The sequence below is a fragment of the Chelonoidis abingdonii genome, chromosome 11 (genome assembly GCF_003597395.2).
Source record: "Chelonoidis abingdonii isolate Lonesome George chromosome 11, CheloAbing_2.0, whole genome shotgun sequence".
Lineage (NCBI taxonomy): Eukaryota > Metazoa > Chordata > Testudines > Testudinidae > Chelonoidis > Chelonoidis abingdonii.
In genome coordinates this window covers 10906106-10928929 of record NC_133779.1, presented here as the reverse complement: position 1 = coordinate 10928929, position 22824 = coordinate 10906106, and the positions used below count along the sequence as shown (strand labels likewise).

The 22824-nt window shown below is 43.2% G+C and overlaps 1 protein-coding gene across 1 annotated transcript in view; it reads left to right on the top strand.

Moving 5' to 3' along the window:
- Nucleotides 1-8588: 8588 nt before the first annotated feature.
- The window catches only part of LOC116836631 (butyrophilin subfamily 3 member A3-like), a 42820-nt gene continuing 28584 nt past the window's right edge, over nt 8589-22824 (top strand). Inside the window, exons 1-7 of the mRNA XM_032800331.1 lie at nt 8589-8661; nt 11098-11370; nt 14261-14359; nt 17077-17103; nt 18305-18331; nt 20493-20519; nt 22685-22711. Coding sequence (XP_032656222.1) covers nt 8589-8661; nt 11098-11370; nt 14261-14359; nt 17077-17103; nt 18305-18331; nt 20493-20519; nt 22685-22711 — 553 coding nt within the window. The remainder of the gene's footprint in view (nt 8662-11097; nt 11371-14260; nt 14360-17076; nt 17104-18304; nt 18332-20492; nt 20520-22684; nt 22712-22824) is intronic.

The following is a 22824-nucleotide window of genomic DNA, read 5'->3' as shown; positions in this document are numbered from 1 at the left end:
TTGGCCCAAAGTGAACTCAACTCAGCAGCCTCTAGCTAGATTCCTAATAGAATCAAAATTAGCTCTGCTATTTAACAGTGGAAAAGATGATGCAATTGGTGTGCCAGGTCCTGAAAGGCAGCACTTATACCATCAAGTACACACACCTATCCCCAACCTCTCTCAATTCACTGGGTTTTGGAACCCATGTCCCTTGTTTAGCGAGTGCTTCTTAGTTGATGGTGAGACTCTCTGTCCTAAAACAGTCTCATAGTCCTTCATTCACATAATCAGCATAACAACACTTTATTCCTCCTACCTGAGAAATTGAGGATCCCACAGTTGTCAAAGTGACCATTTTGGGCTACCGTGGGCTCATGCTAGGCAGAGTGGGTGTGCCTATGCAAACAAGATCAGCCCCCTAAGTTCTTTTCCACACTCCCCATAATTCTCTCATAATCTTGTTCAAACAGAATAGTAATGTGAGCTCCTTCATCCAGCCTGAGTGGAATAATTGTTTCATTCACTTTCATAGGCAGTATCCAGTCCCTCCCAACCGGTTTGCTTGATCCCAGCATGTCTATGTAAAACTTCTCAGTCAGGTTGTCTTCAACTGCAGGCACTTGACTTTTCTGCATTTGGGACATTATTTTCCCAACATTTATGACACAGTGTCCCCAATGCAAAACACTGGTTTGGGACATGTTGTTCTCCACACTGTTCACATAACCATCTGTACCCTGTCTCCCCACCAGCAGTGGTTTTCCACTTTTTGATTTGACCTTTTCTGGCTATGTTTTGTACTTAGTATGCGGATAAGCCCTTCTGTGAATCAGCTCTTTGGCTTGTGCTGGCACAGTTTCTGCTGCCCTGTGTATCTGGAGATCTTTTTCTAAAGTGAAATCTCCTTCACAGAGCAATCTCTCTCTCTTAGCACCAGGGCCAGTGCAAGGATATTTTGTGCCTTAGGCGAAACTTCCACCTTGCGTGCCCTCCCCCTCCCTCCACACATTGAGGGGCAAATCCCAATGAGCCTTTATAGACCGCAGAGGGGATGAAGGAAGAAATGCATGGACAGAAAGGACAGAAAGACTTTGGAAGTAAGTTTTTTTACTATAGTAATTAAAATATGTATTTTAGATAAGGGTGGTCTTTTGAAGAATTTATTGAAAAAACCATATGTCTGAAGAGCCAAGCATTTAAGGCTAAAGATGATTGTGCATCTAAAAATCTATGCAAGGATTTTTTTAGAGATGTGATTTTATAATCTTCAGCAACACACTAATGAAATATTTTTAAAGCAAATTTTAAACTAAGGTCCTGTAGACTAACATGTTCTGAGTAAATATTACAGTAATCCACAACTGTTTTTTGTCAATACATTCAGAAAGTGGATAGTATACACCTGGGGGTTGGCAAAGGCCTGTTAAATGGGTTCATTACCCCTTGAATGGCTCTTTAACAGTTTCAGTGTTGTGCTAATAGGTCTAGCAGGCTGGACACTTTTTCTTTTTTAACTAGATCCCCTTCCCAGGAAGACTGGGAGCCTGCAGGAAGGGTCAGAATAGGGATAGGAAAACTAGTAGGGTGGACACTATGACCCAGTGGTGCCCCAAATTTTCAGGTGCCCTACCCAGCTGCCTATGCCTAAAGATGGGCTTGGGCACCCCCAACCACTTGGCACCCTAGGTGACTGCCTAGTTCACCTAGTGGTTGCAGCAGCCCTGCTTAGCACATTGTCTTTAATGCCACAAATGATTCTATCTCTGATCAGATACTCTGTCAGCTCACCAAAGTTACAGGTTTTACTGATTTGCCTTAGTCATGTGACATATTGTTCTGTGCTGGCATAAATGTTGTTCAGGCATGTAAAAAAAATGTCTCTCTCAAAGCTCTCATTCCTTTTTGGCATGCAATGTTCCTCAGATTTAGTCAGAATTATACTTAACTTCATGCTTTCACCTTCTTCAAACTTAAATGTGTTACAAATATCCAATGCTTCCTCCCTGAAAACATGCAAAAAATTGATGATTTCACTTTATTATTTTTCTCCTCTGTGGCTGCTAAATACAATTCAAATCTCTGTCAGAATTTTTTCTTGTGTTCTGCAACACTGCGTGGCATTCACAGACTGGATGCAGGTTGCGACACATCCAGGTTTGGCTTTCTTCCCTTCTTAAGCTAGTCAATTATTGTGCTCATACAATACATAAAAAATGTTTGTTTCTTTTTCTATTTGATGATCCGCCCGCCCCCATTTTTCTCTGCTTTCAGTTTCAAACAAAGGAGTTAACCTCAAAATGACCTCAATCTCTTTCTCGTTCAGCACTTCTGATACCATGGAATGTTCTTGGGATTCATTAAACAACAAACCAGTGAATGAGAAAGGAATAAAACTTTCATTAAAACAAACATGAGAGTGTCTGTGGTGAACTTCTGTGCACGGCTGCACTGAGTTCTGCACGTGTGCTTCCAGGGGACAGCTCAGAATTCCTGTAGTCCTAATCCTGTCCCTATGAGGGAGCCTCTGTAAATAATTATCTTTTACAAACATATCTCTACACTTGCTGTCCCTGCAGTGGCAAGGAAAAGATTAGGTGAGATTCAGAGGAAGTTTAAAAAAAAAAAAAAAGATATTCACCTTCCTCATTACAAACTTTTCTGTTTTTCACTGAAAAAAGTTTGAAATTTGAAAAAATTTCACCCAGCCCTTCTAATTCCATTCAGACACGTTTTAAAAGCAGTGCATGGGATTTGGGCTGGTATTTACAAAGGAACCTAAGGGCTGTTTACTTTAGTTTAGCAGAGGGATAGAGTAGTTGTCCCATAAAGAGCAATAAACCCACAGCCCCACATGCTCCCTTCCCCCCACACTGAGAAAGCTGCTTTCGATTTTCACTCCTCAGTTAATAGATAACTTTGGGAAAAGTCAGCTCTGGCTTCACTGACAGCAATTAGTCCCAGGGTTCAAAGGCAGCAGGCAGCCATAACCAGCGCCACCAGGTACTCAGAGTTACTGGACACAGATCTCCAGGTAGTACATTCTGCTTTCTTAAAATTCAGCTGTGTTTGGTAATATTTGGGGTGCTGCTCAGTGCCAGGCCAGCTCCGTGTTGATGGATGCTGGGACTGCATTGCTCTGTTCCGGAGTGAGGGTCAACTTTGACATTTCCATTCACTCCCTCCCCTGGGAAAATCTTCCAACTTTTCTTCTAGTCGAGAGGGTCAGTCCTCTAGTTCCTTTGTCTTTCTTTATCCACCTAATTGGGCCTGCCCTATGCCAAGTATCAGTGTTTGCATGCCAGCCCAGAAAGATCACTGGAGATCAGTGTAATACAGCGGTTCTCAGACTGTGGATTGGGACCCCAAAGTGGTTGTGACCGCATTCGTGTGTGGTCACCAGGGCTTGCCTAGATTTGCTGAAGCCCAGGGCTGAAGCTTAAGCATGAGCCCTACCGCCTGGGGCTGAAGCCTGAGGGCTTAAACCCTGGGAGGTGGGGCTTAGGTTACAGGTCTCCTGACTGGGGCTGCAGCCCTTGGTCTTTTGTTTTAGCCCCTTCACCCCCACCCCCACCACACACACATGGGCAGTGGGGCTTTGGCTTTGGCCTCCCCATCCTGGGCTGCGAGCCTTGGGTGGGCTCAGGCTTCGGTCTCCCCTCCTGGGGTTTTGTGGTAATTTTTGTTGTCAGAAGAGGATCAGGGTGTGATGAAGTTTGAGAATACCTGGTGTAATACCTTCACTCTCCCCACAGGGAAGGAACATATGTGATTCTTAAGCCAGCTTTTCTCAGATGTGTTTGTACTGTGGGCTGGTTCTTAACCAAGAGGCCCTTTTAGAGACATTTTGTGCCGTTTTTGAATCCTGATCCCATGACTTCCTTCTGGCTTGGGTACAGGAAGGAGTATCTTTAGGACACAAAGCCTGGAATTTGCAAAGCAGCCCAAGTGATTTGGGATCCTACTCTAATTGAATTTCAGTGGGATTTGGATGCCTCACTCCCCCAGTCCCCACTGAAAAATCCAGCTACTCTAAACACATTGTTTTCTTACTTTAATTTCTAACAGCTCTCCCTCCAAGTGCTTGCATTCCCTGATGCTTGAATCTTACCAGGTCAATTGTCTGTTCTACTCCTCTTGTGTGTTTGCTGCCGTCCCTCCAATGCAGGTGTAATCGGTGAATTTGATCACAATAGAATTTTCACCAGAGACCTCTGGCAGTGTTACCAGTTCTTGTGATTTTTATCACAAATCCTGTAATTTTGGTGTTTTTTTCTTAAATCTCCAGCTCCTAGAGTCCTGTGATTATGTGAGGCTCTCAGCTCTCCTAAAAAAAAGTAAGCTTCTAGCCCTTATGGTTGCAGTGAAAAGCTTGAAAATGTTAACTGTGTGTGATTTAAAAGCTCAAAAAACATAAGGTGAATAAAAAGAACCCCAAAAGTATTATTATTATTTTTAAATTTTCATAATTTTTAATCCTGTCCCTTGATTTTTGAACTCTTGGAGCTGGCAGTACTTCACCTGATAAAGACATAAGGCAACTGTGCTGCATGCAGAAAAGCCATTGTTTTTTCCTCATTTAGCAGGTCAACAGCAGCCTCTGGAAACCTTAAGACTGGACTGGGCTAGAACTAGCAGGCAGCATCACTGAAGAGTGGCAGATCCGTCACTGTGGGGACAGAAGCTGCTCCATGGAGCAGCTGGAAATGCTCTTCCCAGTCTGTGAACCACCATCGTAAGGCATTTGAGAAGACAAGGCTCCTAGACAGTGGTTTTGTGCTGGGATTTCTTATCCCTACAACTACCTCAATACTAACTAGAGCTGGTTAGATATTTTCAGGATGGATCATTCTTCTGCCAGAAAATGCCATTTCATTTCATGTTCCTGTGGAACATGTTGATTATGATGGAGATTGAAACCTATCTATTTCCCAGCCAGCTCACCCGCCTTCCTGGTCCATCAGCAGCCTGCCTGTCTTCTAGGCACACAGGTGCCAAGGAGTTGGTACCTTGGATCCCAAGTTCTCTGGCTCCTCGGCAAAATTTCCTGCAGGAGAAAAATTCCACTTTCTGTCCAACTCTGAGACTAGCCCATGGAATCAGCCCTTCTAAAATTTCCATTCCTGATCTAAGATTAAGAAAAACCCAATCATTTCCAGGTAAAATTGAATTTAGTGATAAACATCTATGATTTGTTGTGGTGCGCCATTGTGTTTTTAAATCGACCCTGATGGAAATTGCTGTGAATGTTGTGATAGACCTCTCTAGCATGCAGTGTATAGATCCAAGGCCCCCATTCCTAAAGGAGCTGATAGCCATCTTTCCAAGCACTTTTCAAGCAGGGCAATATTTTCAAATGAAATCAGCTTTAATTTAAGCAACAACATAAGCGACTAGATTTTAAAGGAACTCGGCACCCTATCTGCTAAAGAGAGCTGGTTGGAAATTTTCCATTGAAATGTTTTTTTCAATAGAAAACGTTTTCTGTGAAATTTAAATTATCTATAGAAAAATATCAGTGTTGTCTATTTATTTTTAATTTTCCATGGAAAAAAATTGAAATGAATCATTTTGTTTTGGGTTGGGTTGACACTAATGGATCCCCTGAGCCGCTGATATGTACATGGGAGAGTCCCAAGACCCTGATGGATCATGGGAGATGTAGTCCATGGAGGAGACTGGGGCATGAGGCATCTGAACTACAACACTAGACACTTAAACTGACTCAACATGAAACATTTCCATGTCATAAAATCAAAAAATTTCAGAACTTTTTATTCTTTAAAAGTTTAGATATTTTCACTTTTTGTTCCAGTTTAGGGTGGAAAACAAATATCCAAATCTCGATTTTCCCATGAGACAAAAATTCCATTTTTTAATCATCTTTAATGTGATGCTCTTCTGAAAATCTGGCCATGCATCTGATCTGAACCCTTTTGAACATCTGGCATTTATCTGGGTGCCTAACTGTGAGCTGAGCACTTTTGGAAACCTAGTACCAGTTAAATGTGCTGAGCCACTCCAGAAATTCAGCATTAGTGGCATCCTGGCCCTTTTATTTATGGTGTAACAGCCTGATTCTGATTCCATTTACACCAAAGTAAACCATCAGTAGCTTCAATGTAATGAAGGCAGTGACAAAGGTATGAGACTTTTATAAGTGAGAAGAGAATCAGAGAGTAAGTGTGTTTCTGTGAAAGTCACATGCAAAAGTTAATACCTATAACATATCTACGGCCAAATGAAGGGCTCTTTATTCAGACCACCCATCAGCTTCACTGGGAAATTGAGTCAGGATTTAATCATTTGCCAAATAGAATTATTCTTTAATCCACCAAGAGGTAAATGCATGTTATCTTTAAAGGAACTAAAATCATTCTCCCTATTGCTTTCATTAATTCCTAGTTTTTCTTTTTCCATTGTGCATCAGGAGAGTTTATTGTTGTTGTTATTATTTACCATTTGCATTCAGTTTCACCCAGTGTCTTCATTCAGGTTTGGGACCCCACTGTGCCGGGTGCTGTACAAACATAAAATAAAAAGAAGTTTGAAGCCTTGGTTAATTTGGGTTTCCAAACGCACTTGTTACTAATAACAGGTTCTTTACCCAGATAGTTACTTAGAATTAATTAAAAAGATGAAATTGGTGGGACACACATAGATACCTTATCAGTTTGATTTAATACAGGCAAGTATAACTGAAACAATAGAAAAATGAAATCTAGCAAGATAAGTATAAGAAAATAACTGCCTGGGTCCTGCATAGGTACAGCCTCATGGCTGGTACAGGATAAAACAATTCCCAATACTGACACACTTAGAACATTGTTGAGACTGTTAAACCTCAGAAATAGATGAAAAAGGAAGTGGAAGTCACCAAAGAGGGTATGTTTATACTCAGGCTTTCGCCATTCAGTCATCCCTGGTGTCCCAACAACAGGCTGGATAACCACATTTTATTCATCCACACACGTTTGAGCTCATATCAGATAGGGGTTTGACTCTTGCACATATGTGGTATTCTGACTAACCATTTGTGGTATTCCAGCTAACCATAGTGAAGTTTCCACCAGTTAATATCTCATTTGTGTCAATCAGTGCCCCAGTAGTTTTGATATGTCAATGTGGTTAAATTTATAATTATCTTATTGCAAAAGGACCTACAATTCTACTATTTTGTGCAATCTTGCTGTGTACTTGTTCCTTGGCAGTTTATTTAAATGTGCTAAGCATATATTATTAAATTCCAGCACCTCTGGTCAAGCACATAGGCTAGCCCTCGCTAACAATCAGGCCTCAGGTAGGCCTCATGCTAATTCTTAATCTTAAAACCTATAGCAAAGTCTGAAATACTTAATCTTTGGTGTCATCTGTTTACACTACTGCTTAGCACATAGGTTTTACATTAATCAGAAACAGAGACCTTTAAAGATCAGGTCAGAAGCCGCCAGTGAACACTCAATGAGCTACATACATCCGATGAAGTGGGGCTGTAGCTCACGAAAGCTTATGGTCAAATAAATTTGATAGTCTATAAGGTGCCACAAGTACTCCTATTCTTTTTGCAGCTACAGACTAACATGACTGCTACTCTGAAACTTGTCAATGAGCTTGCAATCTAAATAATTTGTTATGAATTTATCTAGTGATTTTAAGCTAACAGGTGAAGTTCTGCTCCCAGCTGCACAGGCTCATTGATCATAACCGTGGAGCTGGGCCAGTGGAGGACACAGCTCGTGGTTAGTCATGAGGGTTGTACTGAATGAAACTATGCCTTAGGCACAATTGCACTATTGTTGTGACAGGCATTTAAATAATTTTATTAATCTTTGTCATAGGGCTGCCATCTTGGAATACCCCCTCATGGCAGGAAGGTGCCCCATAGGCACCCAGCCTCAGTTCCCCCTTCTCTCAGGGCCTCAGGGATCATCCACAGAGAACAACCTCCCTTTCTTGGGGACTGGTATATTTAATACAAAATAAACCCAAAGCAAAGTCAAACCCAAAGTAAAGTCTTTTCTGCCCGAGTCTCCTACTGGGCACAGCCTGTCCTTCCTGAGGTCTCTGTTTCTCAGCCCTGGCCACTGGTCTCTCCCCTTGAGCTCAGGTGGCCTACATTTCTAGGCAGCAGCTCCCCACTTCTCCCTGTCTGAACTTTCCTGCATCAAGCAGCTCCCTGTCTCTTGCTCAGACAGAGCCCACACAGCCATCCATCCTCTGCAGGTTCACTTCTTCAGCTGACCAGGACTCTTCCCTACATAAAGTTCAGGTGCTCTCCCTTAACTCCAGCTAGTGACAGCTAACTAGTCAAAGCGGCATTGGCCTCTTTCCCATGTATCTACACAGCCCTGGCAGTGAGTCTCCAAACCCAGGTTGTCAGAATGGGCTTTGTGCTGCCATGCTAAAAATAGAGTCAGTGTCACCCTGTGACAATCCTCCTTTTCATGTACACTGAGCTATTTTATATTTGAGGTCTCTGAACTCAGAGCCCTCTTGTGCTTGCCATTTCCAGATGCTGTGGGGTTTGTGTTCATGATGATTGAATTTCCAGTTTATTTCTGTTGTATTTATATCTGGGTCTTCAGAATGTGCTTTTCTGTTTCATAGCAATGGGTTTCTCAGTTCCCTGGACAGCAGCCATTCAGATGCTGGTGCTAGCGCTGGCCCTCCATTTCACTGCAGGTAAATCACTGTATTTATTTTTGTTATGCACAGCGATAGTTTGCACTCACATACTAATTTCAGAAACTGTGAGCATATCTGAATTTTTATCTCCCTTCCCATAAGTGTTCATTTCCATACTGTTAGATGCATAGCTGGTCTTTAATGTTCAATGGTGGGGGCATTGAAAATCAGTTAAAATTGTAAGCTATCACTTTATCAGGGGGGTAGCTGTGTTAGTCCAGATCTGTAAAAACAGAAAAGATTCCTGTGGCATCTTATAGACTAATAGATGTATTGGAGCATGAGCTTTCGTGGGTGAATACCCACCTCGTCGGATGCATGTAAATTTCCACTACATGCATCCGATGAAGTGGGTATTCACTCGTGAAAGCTCATGCTCCAATACATCTATTAGTCTATAAGGTGCCATAGGACTCTTTGCTGCTTTTACAAGCTATCACTTTGAGTTTCAGGGGGTTTTTCCTGGCTCTGCTTGCAGGCAATAGGCTCTGTAGGAAAGTGTGTGATCTGGGTCTAGCAGCAGGCAGTCTGCAGAAAGCCAGCCTGGAGCAAGGTGGGATTTGTTGGGCCTTTGTGTTTCAGGGAGCAGCCTGCTTTCTCTCTGTGTCCTTTTGGGTTCTTGTGTATTATCATCCTGAATTCTAAGACATAGTGCAAACTTGCAACCTTCCAGCAAGGGTATTTTATGTGTTTTTATCTAATTTCACTATTTGTATGCTGTGAATGTAATACATAGAAACACTGACTTACATTTAAGGGAATTGTTTGTTGTCAATTTCATGGACTTTATTTTTTCTGTTAGACTAACGTGGAAGTTAAGAATTTCTTGAAGTCCCCAGCTGCCTCTCCTTTTTCTCTGAAGTTCAAAGAATGAGTAGAGCCCTTAACTGTATCACATTATGTGGTGCAGTTTGCACTGTAGGTAGTTTAATTCTCTTTGTCTGCTATACAGCCCTCTCTGGCAATGTGCTGCAGACCAAGTGGTTACCAGCTTGTTAGCGGTCCAGGGTATGTGTAAGAGATACTTCTCCTGAATCCCTGAGCCCTTTGCTCCTCTCCTTTCCAAGAAGTGGAAAGAAGTGTATGAGATGGAGCCCAGCTGGCTAGGAGGACTCACGTAAGCTGAAAAAAGGATTGCTATAGCTTGCATGCACCTTTATATTTTCTCTAATCCTCAACTAGCAATTAGAAAGACATATACTCTCTCTCTCTCTCATATGCACACGTATCTAGATACAGCAGTCACTAACTTTGTTTATTTACACATTATTGTCTTCAAATGCAGCCCTGTATTTTATTTTCAAGGACACTGACATATATGGAAAGTTAGAACAGTAATAATAAGTCAAGCTCATTGGGAATTTTTTGATGACACTTTGTTGTTATTGCTGAAAAGTCCTTATTCATCAAAACTCAAACTGTTCAAGAACCAGCTTCAGCTTAAATGAATTTACCAATTCAAAAAAAAGTACAGAAAAAAGTTTTGAAATTGTGAAAAAATGTTTCATTTTGACATAGTCAAAATGAAAAATTCTAGTTTTCTGATTCAAAATCACTTCATTGTTTAGAAATTAAAGCCTCATTAGACTAACAAAAATTTTACTCCGTCCTCAAAAAAGTCACAATCAAAGCAAGAGACAAGATGGATAAAGTAATATTTTTTTATTAATAACTTCTGTTGGTGAGAGAGACAAACTTTCAAGTCACACAGAGCTCTTTTTCAGGTCTCTCTCATCAATGGAAGTACTCACCCTGAGTACCTTTTCCAGACACGAAGAAGAGTTCAGTGTAAGCTTGAAAGCTTGCCCTTTCACCTGTAGAATTGGATCCAATAAAAGACATTACCTCACCCTTCTTGTCCTCTAATATCCTGGGAATGAAAGCTACAGCGATTGCATGAAATCAAAATAAAACATTTGTAAATGATCAAAATGAAACATTTTCATTCCCCCCCCCCCGAATATTATTTTTCCCTATTTCTAGCAGAGAAAAAAAGTTCAGACTCCAAAACATTTCCCAAGATGGGAAAACTCTTTTCTACACAGCTCTAGTAACAAGTCATTTTGGAGCTAGAAAGAGCCAGAAAGATGTAAGACATTAATTATCATTTGAAGTCCAGATAGACTTCAATGGCCTTTATTTCAAATACAGTTTCACCAGTTTTGTGCAAACTATGGAGAGCTATCCTCTTTCACTTTCAAAGTGGAGTTTGCCATTTTCAGGCCAGGCCAATTTTCCTAACCAAATTTAGGGGTAAAGGTGCATATCAAAAGGCCCACAACTGAATCTAGGTTGTAATCGTGACTATGCAGCCTAGTCAGGACCATGTAATTCCAAAACTTCTTCACAAACTGTAGCTGCAGAGAGGGACATAGACAAACCACTGGGAGTGCATGGACCCCATAACAAATTATGTGTCTCTTATCTTTATAGGTAACAGCCATGAACCATTGATTGTCCTGGACAACTATGAGAACAATGGGATCAGAGTCACCTGTTTTTCTGAGAGGAGGTTTTCTGATGTGCAAGTGTTGTGGACAGATAGTAAAGGACACAATCTCACTGGAATCACCCCAACCTCCAACACAGAGGAGACTAGTGCCAAAAGTTCGATCCTTCTGAAATCAGGATCTGACAATGCCATCTCCTGCAACATAATCGATAACGTGCTAAAGACCTCAACCGAATCTACAGTTGTAATTGCAGGTAAATGAGAACTTGTATCAGTGTCTCCCAGGAGGAAAAAACACAGGTTGTCTCAAAATGATTTCAAATTTTATAGATGAACACAATTTCCAACTCTCCCAGAAAACATCTTCATTGATCTTTTCCTCTTTTTTTTTTTTTACACAGAACCACTACTTACAAGTATCTATAGGTAAAAAGTGAAATTATTTGAAGTATTATTATTAATAAATCTAACAATAACTCGTCCTACATGTGGAGTTGCTTGGTAGAAATTAACTCCACCAGTGAGCAGCAGCATCTTTTGACAATTTCACTATTTAACAGACTGATGGAGAATGCCACCTCTCTTTCTCTCTCTCTCTCTGAGGTCAGGTGGGCAAGGTAATAACTTTTATGGGACCAACTTCTGTTGGTAAAAAAGACAAGATTTGGAGCTTACACAGAGGTCCAAAAGGTACTCAGAGTGTCTCAGCTAAAAACAATGTGGAACAGATTGTTTACCATATGGAGTTAACACATGTTGCAAGAGAGCATTCAAGGTAACATACGTTGTTTGCACCTCTGTAGTCATAGGATGAAAGGGGGTTAGTGGGTTACAGATTGTTGTAATAAGCCATAAGTCCAGTGTTTTTACTGAGTCCATGATTTGTAGAGTTTAGCAAAGTTATGAATGTAAACTCCCAGGCTTGTCTTTTGCAGGTGTTGTGCAGGTTTCCCCTGAGGATGAGGACTGAGAGGTCAGATATGGAGTGATTGTTCCATGACAAGTGTTTGCCCATGGGTGATATGATGTTCTCATCTTTTATGATTCTTCTGAGTGAGTTCTTTGAGATCATGGTGATTATCTCATTTCACCTACATAGTTGTTATTGGGGCATTTCGTGCACTGAATGTGTGGTCCCATACATAGGCATGTGTGGGACCCATGGATGTTGAAAGGTGTGTTGTGATGGGTATTGATCATCTAGCAGTGACGATATATCTGCAAGTTTTCATCTGTTTTGGCAGGATCTGGTGCCACTTTAAGTTGGTGTCCAGGCCTGTGGGGAGCTTGCTTCTGTTGATGAACTTGGTGAGGTTGAGGTGTTTGTTTCAAGGCCAAAAGCAAGGATTCAGGAAAGATTTCATTCAGGATGATGTTCCCATTGAGTATGGGTTGTAACTATTTAAAGATATCCCATAGGGGTTCCAGTGTGGGCTGGTGGGTGACAGTGGGTGTGATCAAAGGGTTTTTTCCATATTGAACCAGGTTCTTTCAGGGTATTTGGGTGGCCTGTTCCATGAGGTGATCTACTTCTCTGGTGAGTGTCCTTGTTTAGAGAAGGCAGATTCAGGTGTGTTAAGGTATGTACCTCAGGCTTTCTCCTCAGAACATATTCTGTGCTATCTGAATGTCTGGCTGAAAATAGCAGATTTCTTGGTGTGTTTGGGGTGTTTACTGAATCTATCGAAGTAGGTGTTGTGATCCATGTGTTTCTTGTATATAGTTGTCTGTAGGGTTCCATTGTTGAAGCTGATTGTTGTGTCTAGGATGTTGATGCTGGTGTGGGAATGTTCCACAGAGAGTGGTCTAATCTCTCTGTCGTGACCATCAGCATAGTATCTCATCGTCAAATTTTCAAAAGTGCCTCTGATTGTTAGGAGCAAAACTTGGCCTTTCAAAGCGAACAGTGCTCTTAAATTCCTTGGACACATTTGAAAATCTCATCCTAAAGACCAAATCCAAGGCACACTGAGGTCAATGGAAAGACTTTCATTGCCTTCCATGGCTGATGATTAAGGCCTTGGAGATGTTTTTTTCAAGAACCAGCTCAGTACTGATATAACTCTCCTCCCATTCTGATCAATGGGAGTTCTACCAGTGACTTCAACTGGGACAGAGTTAGGCCAATACTGAATGCTTTTGAAGTTCTCACCTTGAGCATTTATAACCTATCTCTAGATGTTATTGGAGGCCTTCATTAAGGCACCCTCTGTTTCTCTGGAATGCATGAATCTACCCTGATAACACATTGATGTATGTGTTTCTTACTCTCAGGAGGCATGGGTCTGGGACCTACAGCAACTATTCACAATATCACGGGGAAAACTGTATAGCCTTTCGATGAAAATCCACCCCTTCGTGCATAAGACAGTGCTTTCAATATGTCCTAGAGAGAGTTCAGATCTCATAGAATCAGATCAGGGTTGGAAGCGACCTCAGGAGGTCATCTAATCCAACCCCCTGCTCAAAGCAGGACGAATTCCCAACTAAATCATTCCAGCCAGGGCTTTGTCAAGCCTGACCTTAAAAACTAATAAGGAAGGAGATTCCACCACCTCCCTAGGTAACCCATTTCAGTGCTTCACCACCCTTCTAGTGAAAAAGTTTTTCCTAATATCCAGCCTAAACCTCCCCCACTGCAACTTGAGACCATTACTCCTTGCTCTGTCATCTGCTACCACTGAGAACAGTCTAGATCCATCCTCTTTGGAACCCCTTTCAGGTAGTTGAAAGCAGCTATCAAATCCCCCCTCATTCTTCTCTTCTGCAGACTAAACAATCCTACTTCCCTCAGTCTCTTCTCATAAGTCATGTGCTCCAGCACCCTAATAATTTGTGTTGCCCTCCACTGGACTCTTTCCAATTTTTCCACATCCTTTTTGTAGTGTGGGGCCCAAAACTGGACACAGTACTCCAGATGAGGCCTCACCAATGTTGAATAGAGAGGAATGATCACGTCCCTCGGTCTGCTGGCAATACCCCTACTTATACAGCCCAAAATCCTGTTAACCTTCTTGGCAACAAGGGCACACTGTCAAGTCATATCTCATCTGCTTCTCATGAAGATTTAATTTAGTTTTGTCATTTTTTAAAGGACAGCTGAATGATATGAAAGAATAATGGACACTGTGAACTGTTTTGCAGATGTTTTCTTCCCTTCCACCTCCCCATGGATGACTGCCTTCATTGTGATATTGCTGATTAGCATAGCCCTGGTTAGCGCTGCGATTTATAAGCTGAAAAGTAAGTTTTACTATTCATGTTATTTCAGCAAACACTAAAGAGTCTAAACACTGTGATATGAAAGAACTTGGGTAGAAGATGTGACTCATTCCCATGTACAGCCCCATGCAAACCATCCAAAATTTCTCAGTGAGGCTGTTCAGGCTAGATTCACAAAGATACGGGTGAGGGGACGCTCACAACATCTAACTTTCAGGTGCTTGGATAATCAGTGGTATTAACAAAGCATCTGTGAGGTGCCCAGGCTCCCTGTATAATGAATGGAGTAGGCACCTTAGAATGGGATTCACACAAGCTAGCCATCTGCACATATCTTCACCTAAATCAGCCAGTGGGTGGTGCCATGCCCTTCATTTGGAGATAAATGCTTAAATACAGGCTTCAGGGAGGCACCTATCTCTGCTTATCATTCTCAGCTCCAAACTCTTTCTGGCTGTCATGTGCCTTCGCCATGTTAGCAATGAGCTGGAGGGAGGAGGTCCATTGTAACTTTTAGCCCAGTGGCTATGGTACTCATATGGGATATTGGAGAGCCATGGTTTAAGTCCCCCCAACACCAGATGGGGAATAAGAGATTTGCTACCTCTCCAGTAAATACCCTAACTACTGAGCTATAGGATATTGTGATGTGATCCTTTCTCAGTCTTTCCTGTTGAAGCTTTTGCACTGCAGACTAAAAAATGAAAGAATCATTGGACCAGAGAGATAAAGTAAGCATGAGAATGATTGTGTAGCCTGGTGGAGTGCATACTCACTGGAGCGATGGGAGACCCAAGGATGAGTTCCCCCCACTCCAGTGACTTTTTATTGTTATTTATCCAAAGTGGAACAGCTTTGGTGGGAGAGATTGAGTGTGCCCGATCTCAGGATTTCCCATAGCCCACTGGTTAGGGCATTCACTTGAGAGGTAGCAGAACCCTGTTTAAATCCTATTTCCCCCTGATGTGGATGTGGGGAGGGCAGGGCTGGGCTTGAGTAAGGGGTCTCCCATATCCCAGGTGAGAGGGCCTAATCCAACAGATGAGTTCTGAACCTGCTTACCGGATTGGGTCCTGCATGTGAGGTAGGCAGAGGACCGTCTATCTTTCCCTAGTGCTGAGAGAAGTTTGACTGCAAAAATTTAGGCACCGAGTGAGTTTAGATGCCAACAGGATTTGGGGGCAGTTGAACAGGGGTTTAGTGAATCCCACTGGAGCCTGATTCTGGGTTTTAGGTGCCTAAAGTGGCAGTTAGCACCTAAGTCCATTTGCGACTCTAACCCTTCATGTATTAACAACTGTGAGAGTTCTACATGATTAGCTTCTCTACCACCAGGCTCACAGCATCACAAAATGGCAAACAACTTTGACCACCATGCTGGGTTTTTTACTTTATTTTTATTACATTTAGACAACGATAATACATGAGAACAGACAGGTATAGATAGTCTCATGGCACGTAGATGTTGAACAACATTTAGGAAAGGAAAAAACAACTACAACATATTTATTACCTGTTACTATACCATAAATCCCAACCATTCTTCATAACTTGTGACACTAAACCAGGGCTGACTCTAGGTTTTTTGCCGCTCCAAGCAAAAAAAATTTTGGCTGCCTCCCACCCCAGTCCTGGGCTCCCCCTGCACTCCTCTCCCGCCCCAGAGCTGGGTTCTCCCACATACCCACACCCTCTGCTGCCCCAACCCCTGGGCTCTTCTCCCCACCCCACCCACACCCCGTGCCACCCCAGCCCTGGGCTCCCCCCCACCAGTGCTAAGTCTGCCCACTCCCCCCTCACCTCCAGCCAGTCCAGCACTGGCAGGGTCAGGGTAAGCAGCGGGGCTTCCAGGCCGCACCTCAGCCCAGGGTCCCTCCAGCTGGGGCTCCCGCCTCCAGGGCCAGCAGGACCCAGGATGGCAGAGCCAGAGGACCACCCAGCAGAGGGTTGAGGAGCCGGGACAGGGTAGCCCCAGTGGGAGCGGAGCCCCAGAGAGCAGGACGTGGGCCCCGCACAGCAACACCCCGGGCACCAGTCCCCACTATGACTCTGCTGCTGCTGCTGCTCCTGGCCACCCTGCCGCAGTCCCTGGGTGGCTCGGGCTGTTTCACCCAGCCCTGGATGTGGCACTGGGGTGCGGCCGCCATGTGGTACCTACAGGCAGATCCGTGCATCCTGTGGGGCAGCACCCAGCCCGAGTGTCCTGCACTCGGAGCCGTCCTGGCCATAAGGTGTGGGCGTTGCTCCCCAACATGAACTGCAGTGGCCCCAGGGCATCCCCTATGCAGGATGCGCTGCTTCTGCCAGGACTGGATGTAGGTTTTTGCCACCACAAGTGCAAAAAAAAAAAGGCTGGCTGGAATGCCACCCCTGAAAATGTTCCGCCCCAAGCACCTGCTTGGTTTGCTGGTGTCTGGAGCCGGCCCTGCACTAAACAGAGCTTTGTGCGCTAGGAAATGGGCTGAGTAGAAATACTGATTTCACCTAGCTTACCAAACAGCTACTGCATTTCATCAGTGCCTTCAAGAAGTCGTGAGTTGCCCATTTTTCTTGAGCAATAGTTTTAATTGTTAGTGTGGATCAGATCTGACTTGTGTAATGGTTACTTGAGAAATCACATATTTCCAATCCTATGTGGTTTATCAAATATGACCCCTATGAAGCACCCAGAGCCATAATATGAAGTAAATTGTCTCCTTTTTAAAAAAATCATTTTCTTTATTTAATTACTTTTTCAGAAAACAATGAAACAACTGCGCAGGCTGGTAAGTCCCAATAAATATAATATTTACTCATCTCCAAGTCTTGTGTAAATATTAGCACTACTAGTTAATTGCACAGTACAAACCCTGGGGTCGATTCTCATCTTACACCTGTTTTTTATGTTGTTGATTATTGTCAGCTTGCAGTGGTGGACCCTGAAAGTTTAACATTTGGTTAACATTTGTCTTAAAGTAACTTCTAACAGCAGTTCCCAAACTGGATTCTGCTAATGTTGCAGGACACTTGTTGATGGTTCACAGAGTACAGCACACCACCGCTGCCCTCTGCCCTGACCCCTGAACCCTCCCCACACCCAGCCTCCTGCCTTGCACCCCCACAGTCCCCATCACTCTGCCCTGACCCCTGAACCCCCACCCACCCAGCCTTCTGCCCTGCACCCCCCACACTGGCCAGCCCTCTGCCCAAGGTCTGGGGTCCCTGCTGTCGGCCCCTTGCCAGCCGGCATCCCGGCCACAGGCCGTGCTCAGCCCGTTGCCGACCTAGGTGAACAGAACCCCAGGCTAACAGCAAGCTGAGCAGGCTGGTGGTATAAGATCTGCATTTTAATTTAAAGATTTTGAAAACCTTGTTTACTTTACATACAACAATAGTTTAGTTATATAATATAGACTTATAGAAAGAGACCTACAAATGTTTAAATGTATTACTGGCACACACAACTTTAAATTAGAATGAATAAATGAAGACTCAGCACATGACTTCTGAAAGGTTGCCAACCCCTGGTCTAACCTGTCCCACAACTTCTCTAGGTGACCTGTTCCAGTGCTGAACTATCATGAGAGTTAGAAAGTCATTCCTAATATCTAGACTAAATGTCCCTTTCTGAAAACTAAGCCAATTCTTTCCTGTTCTACCCTTAATGGATATGGACAACAATTGATCATGATTCACTTTATAACAACTTTTTACAGACTGTTCCCATGTACCCTGACAGCCTTCTCTTCTCTAAACACATCCCATTCTTTCTACCTTTCCTCATAGGCCATATGCACAAAGGAGGTTGAATTAAGGTTTTTCCAGCAGCCTTAATTCCAGAATTTCCTAACTTCTGAGTGCTTGATTTTGCAACCTGAACTTTCTTTTAACATAATTTTAGTGTAATATTTATATACCTTTTGAAACTAGCTGTTAATGCACTAATCATTATCTCCATGTTTGTAATATATTTCTCTTTCTATGCAGTAAATGATAAGAAAGCCATCGAAGACGGTAACTACAATATATGTTATGTATCCTTTCAATAATATTTCTGTACATCTCTCAGACCTGGTGAAAAATAGTATTTGACAAATGCTAAAATCAAGGAATTACTCATCAACCGGTTCTGATTTTTGTGACTATACCTGATAAAGCAAACCCCTGTTTTACAAACTAATGGGGGATTGAAGAGTTCATAAAATCAAAAAGTTAATAAAATGGAACATGTCAAAATAACAGTAGGTCCAGTGCATAGGCTGCAGTATGGGGTACTTCAATGCTTTCTATTTGACCTTCGCACCACTGGAAAGCAATTTCCAGGGCACATAAAGCATCAGGATATGATGGAAAGTCAATTTGTTCCTCATTGACATCACATTTTTTACGTGATTTTTTTTTCTCCATCAGGAAAAATGGTTTGTATAACTAGTCATTCATTAAATTGGTGGTTGTAAAACTGAGGCTCTATTGTATGTGAAAACAGTTGCCAGATATTCCCAGTGAAGAATTGGCAGTCTATGAAAGTCCTCTACCTAGCATTGGGTATCTGGCATACAATATTTCAGCTGTGTCCACTCAAGTCACACTGTTTTGTTTGTATTTGCAGACTTGATAAGTAAAGTGTTCTAAAAAGCTTGATTAGGTAAAATGCATTTTTGATGCTGAACTCATATAGTTGATTGAATGGTGCTGGCCACCTCTGAAACTTTGCTTAGTCACAAATATGAAAGGTTTTAAATGTGGTCAAATTGAACCAGACTCCTAGTATTTGTGAATTGTTTGCAAATATGACCTGCTGCCATGAGACCAGCTCTGACATCTGTCTCTGGTTTTTATCTATCTATTCCTGGCATCTATTTTTCTATCTATTGTATCTAACTACTGTATACAAATTTCTGAATGTTACATGGTTTGGAAGAGAAATTCATTCGTCCAAGTCCCAAGAGTTGGGATCGTTGTCAGTATTGAGCTGCCATTAGAGGTGAAAGTAGGCCGGTAGGGTCTGGTACGGCATACCATCAAGAGCCGGTACGCCATGCCGGACTGGACCGGCTTCCCCAGCTGTGATTTTAAAGGGTCCAGGGCACCAGCCACTGCGGGGAGCCCCAGGCCCTTTAAATAACTACCGGAGCTGCGGTAGCCGGGCTCGGGTGGTAATTAAAAGGGCCCGGGGCTCCCCTCAGTGGCCAGAGCTCTGGCCTTTTAAGTCCCTGCCTGAACCCTGCCGCCACTACCCCAGCAGCGGCAGGGCTCCAGCGGGACTTTAAAGGGCCTGGGGCTCCCCGCAGTGGCAGGAGCATTGGGCCCTTTAAATCCCCGCCCAAGCCCAGCTGCCGGAGCCTCAGAGCTCTGGCAGCAGGACTCTGGAGGGCATTTAAAGGGCCAGGGGCTCCGGCCACTGCAGGGTGCCTCGGGCCCTTTAAATCCCTGCCCGAGCCTTGCGGCCACCGCTACCACAGCAGCAGCAGGGGTCTGGTGGTGCTTTAAAGGGCATGGGACTCTCTGCAGTGGCAGGAGCACCGGGCCTTTTAAATCCCCGCAGGAGCCCTGCTGCCTCGGGGTAGTGGTGGCAGGGTTCCCGCGGTGATTTAAAGGGCCCAGAGCTCCACAGCAGCCAAAGCCCCAGGATCTTTAATTTGCCATGAGCCCCGGGGCTCCCAGACGCCTCTGCAGCTGGTAACTGCAGGGTGATTAAAGGCCCTGGGGCTCCCAGCCACAGCCGGAGCCCCAGGGCCTTTAAATATTGAAAGGCCCCACCTCTTCCAGTTTAGGCCACTCCCCCACTCAGGACTCCAACATACCAGTAAGTCCTTTAAATTACTTTCACTGCTGGCTGCCTTCAAATGGGGGGAAAGGACAAAGGGTTTTGAATGTTAGAAAGGTCTCCCTTCCCTTAAGGGATCAGATCCTCAAATAGTGTAAACTGGTGAAGCTCCATTGTGGAGCTATGCTGATTTACTCCAACACTGGACCCATATGATTTACATCAGCTGAAAATCTGACTTACGGTGTTAAATTCAACCACTGCATGTCCAGATGGACATAAAAGATCCATAACATTTAATTTACACTGTTCTAAATAGAAAGCTTGGAGGCTTCTAATAAAAGCCTTAGACCTAGAATATATTAATGTGTGTTTCCCACTGTAATTCTGAAATACGTTTTCTTTCAGAAACTAAGCTTCTCAGAAAAGAACTGGGTAAGAGTGTATTTTAGCTCAACTAATTATTTTCTCCTCTAGGTAAGTGTCTGCGTTGCCAGGAGAACTGTCAACAAGTTCAAGTCCAAATATTATAAGGTCATGGTACAGAGGCTGCAGTTAAGAGTGAGACAGTTGTTCCATTCACATTTTTTTTCCCCCAAAGGAGCCCAAGGGAGTTGGGCACTCAGCCCTGGATTTTCAAAGATGATCCAAGGGAGTTAGGAGCACAAGCCCCAATGACTTCCCTTGAGAGTTGCGCTCCTAAATCGCTCAGGCCCAGATCCTCAAAGGTGTTTAGGCTCCTAACTCCCATTGGACCATTGGCATTTTTTAACATCTCACCTCTACCACCTGTTGCATTTAAATGGGAATTAGGCACCTAACTCCTTATGTGCCTTTGAAAATCCCAGTGAAATCCTTTGTTCAAGCATTAATAACTCCCCCCCCCCAAAAAAAAATTCCAGCTGGGTTTGAATTTCTCATGCTTGGTGATTTCATTTGAAAGGTTTAATCCTGCTCTCACCCAGCTCAGGCACCTTTCCCCTTTAAATTGTAGGATTTATATAGTGATTTAAAGCTAATAACCTACCTGTGACATTTAGGTCCCATACATATTATAGGTGAAGTTTTCAAAACCACCTAAAGGATTTAGAAGTAAAAGTCCCATTGAAAATCTCCACTGACATTTGTTATATAAAAAAGACAATGTATGTGACTCAGTAAAATGGCTGTCCCATTAGAAACCAAGCTGCCCACTGGGGCCAGGGAACAGGGTTGTGCAGCAGGGCAGTGGAACAATGCTGAGTTTTATTGTACTCAACCTTGTTCACCACCTGAGTACCCCAGCCCCACTGCCAAAGGCCTTATCCATGCCTCCCTCCATCCCCAATATCACTTACCTCTCCTCTAGACTGTTAAACCCAGAAGCTAAATCCTAGGCTGACAGGCTTCCTCAAGACTGGGATCCTCTCTGACGAGCTACAGGAGGTTCATGATGGGAGGAGCTGCCTCTGTAGCAAACCTGTAGGCTCCAGATCACTGAATGCTTGGGTTCCGGTTCTCCCCATCGTCTGACTCTTTCCATACCCCTTGTTAACAGAGCTGGCTGGGAGTTTTCCAATGAAGAGTTTTCATTGGAAAATGCTGATTCACTGAAGCCAAAACTTTTTACAGAAGTGTATCAGTTTTGTCAAAGCTTTAGTTGAGAGAAGTTTTTCAGATCCAAGATGCAATTTCTGGTCGAAACCCCAGAGAGATCCCACTGTCAGTAGGGTGGTGGTTAGGACACTCATCTGGTATGAAGTGGCAGAACACAGACTAGAAGCTGCATTTATTGCATCCTAACAGAGAACCCTAAGCACTACGCCACTGGCTACCTCAGGGTGAGTCTATATATGTGTGCATGCATGTGTGAAATCTCGATAGGACTAGGGTTTCAACCCAATAGAATGGGGAAGTTTTTAAAACCTTGAAAATTCTCACAGGATTTCCCACCCAGCTCTACTAACTAACAATAGGAATGAGGACAGAGTGGGAGAGGACACAGAAAAGGCTGAAACCCACATTTTCAGAGATTGCAGCTTCCCCCTATAGCACTGGGAAAGGGAAGCAGCTGATGAATCTGAGCAGTTTCACTGGCTTCTTTTGACGTAGATGAATTCAGATATGATGGGTTTGGGAAATGAGTCAAAATGGGCCTAGATCTGAGCTGTTTTGAGGATGCTGTGTGTGTCTGGGTGCAATAAAGGAGTTTGTGGTGACTATGGTTGTGTAGCTAGAGGAACCATGAGCAAATAAACTGTGAGAACTGTCAGGACACTATTTCTAAAGGAACATTTTATTTTATTTTTCTCTGCAAAAGCTTGCTGAACACCATATGTGTGTATTGTTTGCAAATGTTAGAAAAAGATGGGGAGATTGTCATGCTTAAAGGCCTATATGCAGCCATGAATCTGAAAGCTGAGACTTTCAGAGCTGCCTGTGGTGTTTGGATGCCTGATTTAATGTTAATAGAAATTGCATGTCCCGATTCCTTAGGCACCTTTGCAAATCTCAGACAAAATGTTCACACTGTCATATTTCTTAGTGTGGGGTCTGGCAAATGAAAATATAACCCTTGCCTATTATTTTAAGATGACCTAGTCTATTTCTTTATTTTGCAGAGACTGAACACGAAAAGTCTCAACAAGGTAATTCCAACTGTTATTACTTATGTGATACAGCATGGCCAGAGGGCAGCATAAGAGTGTTAGCAGGGGGCCTTATTCCCTGCCAAGGGAGGAAGGTTTGCTTTAGATTAACT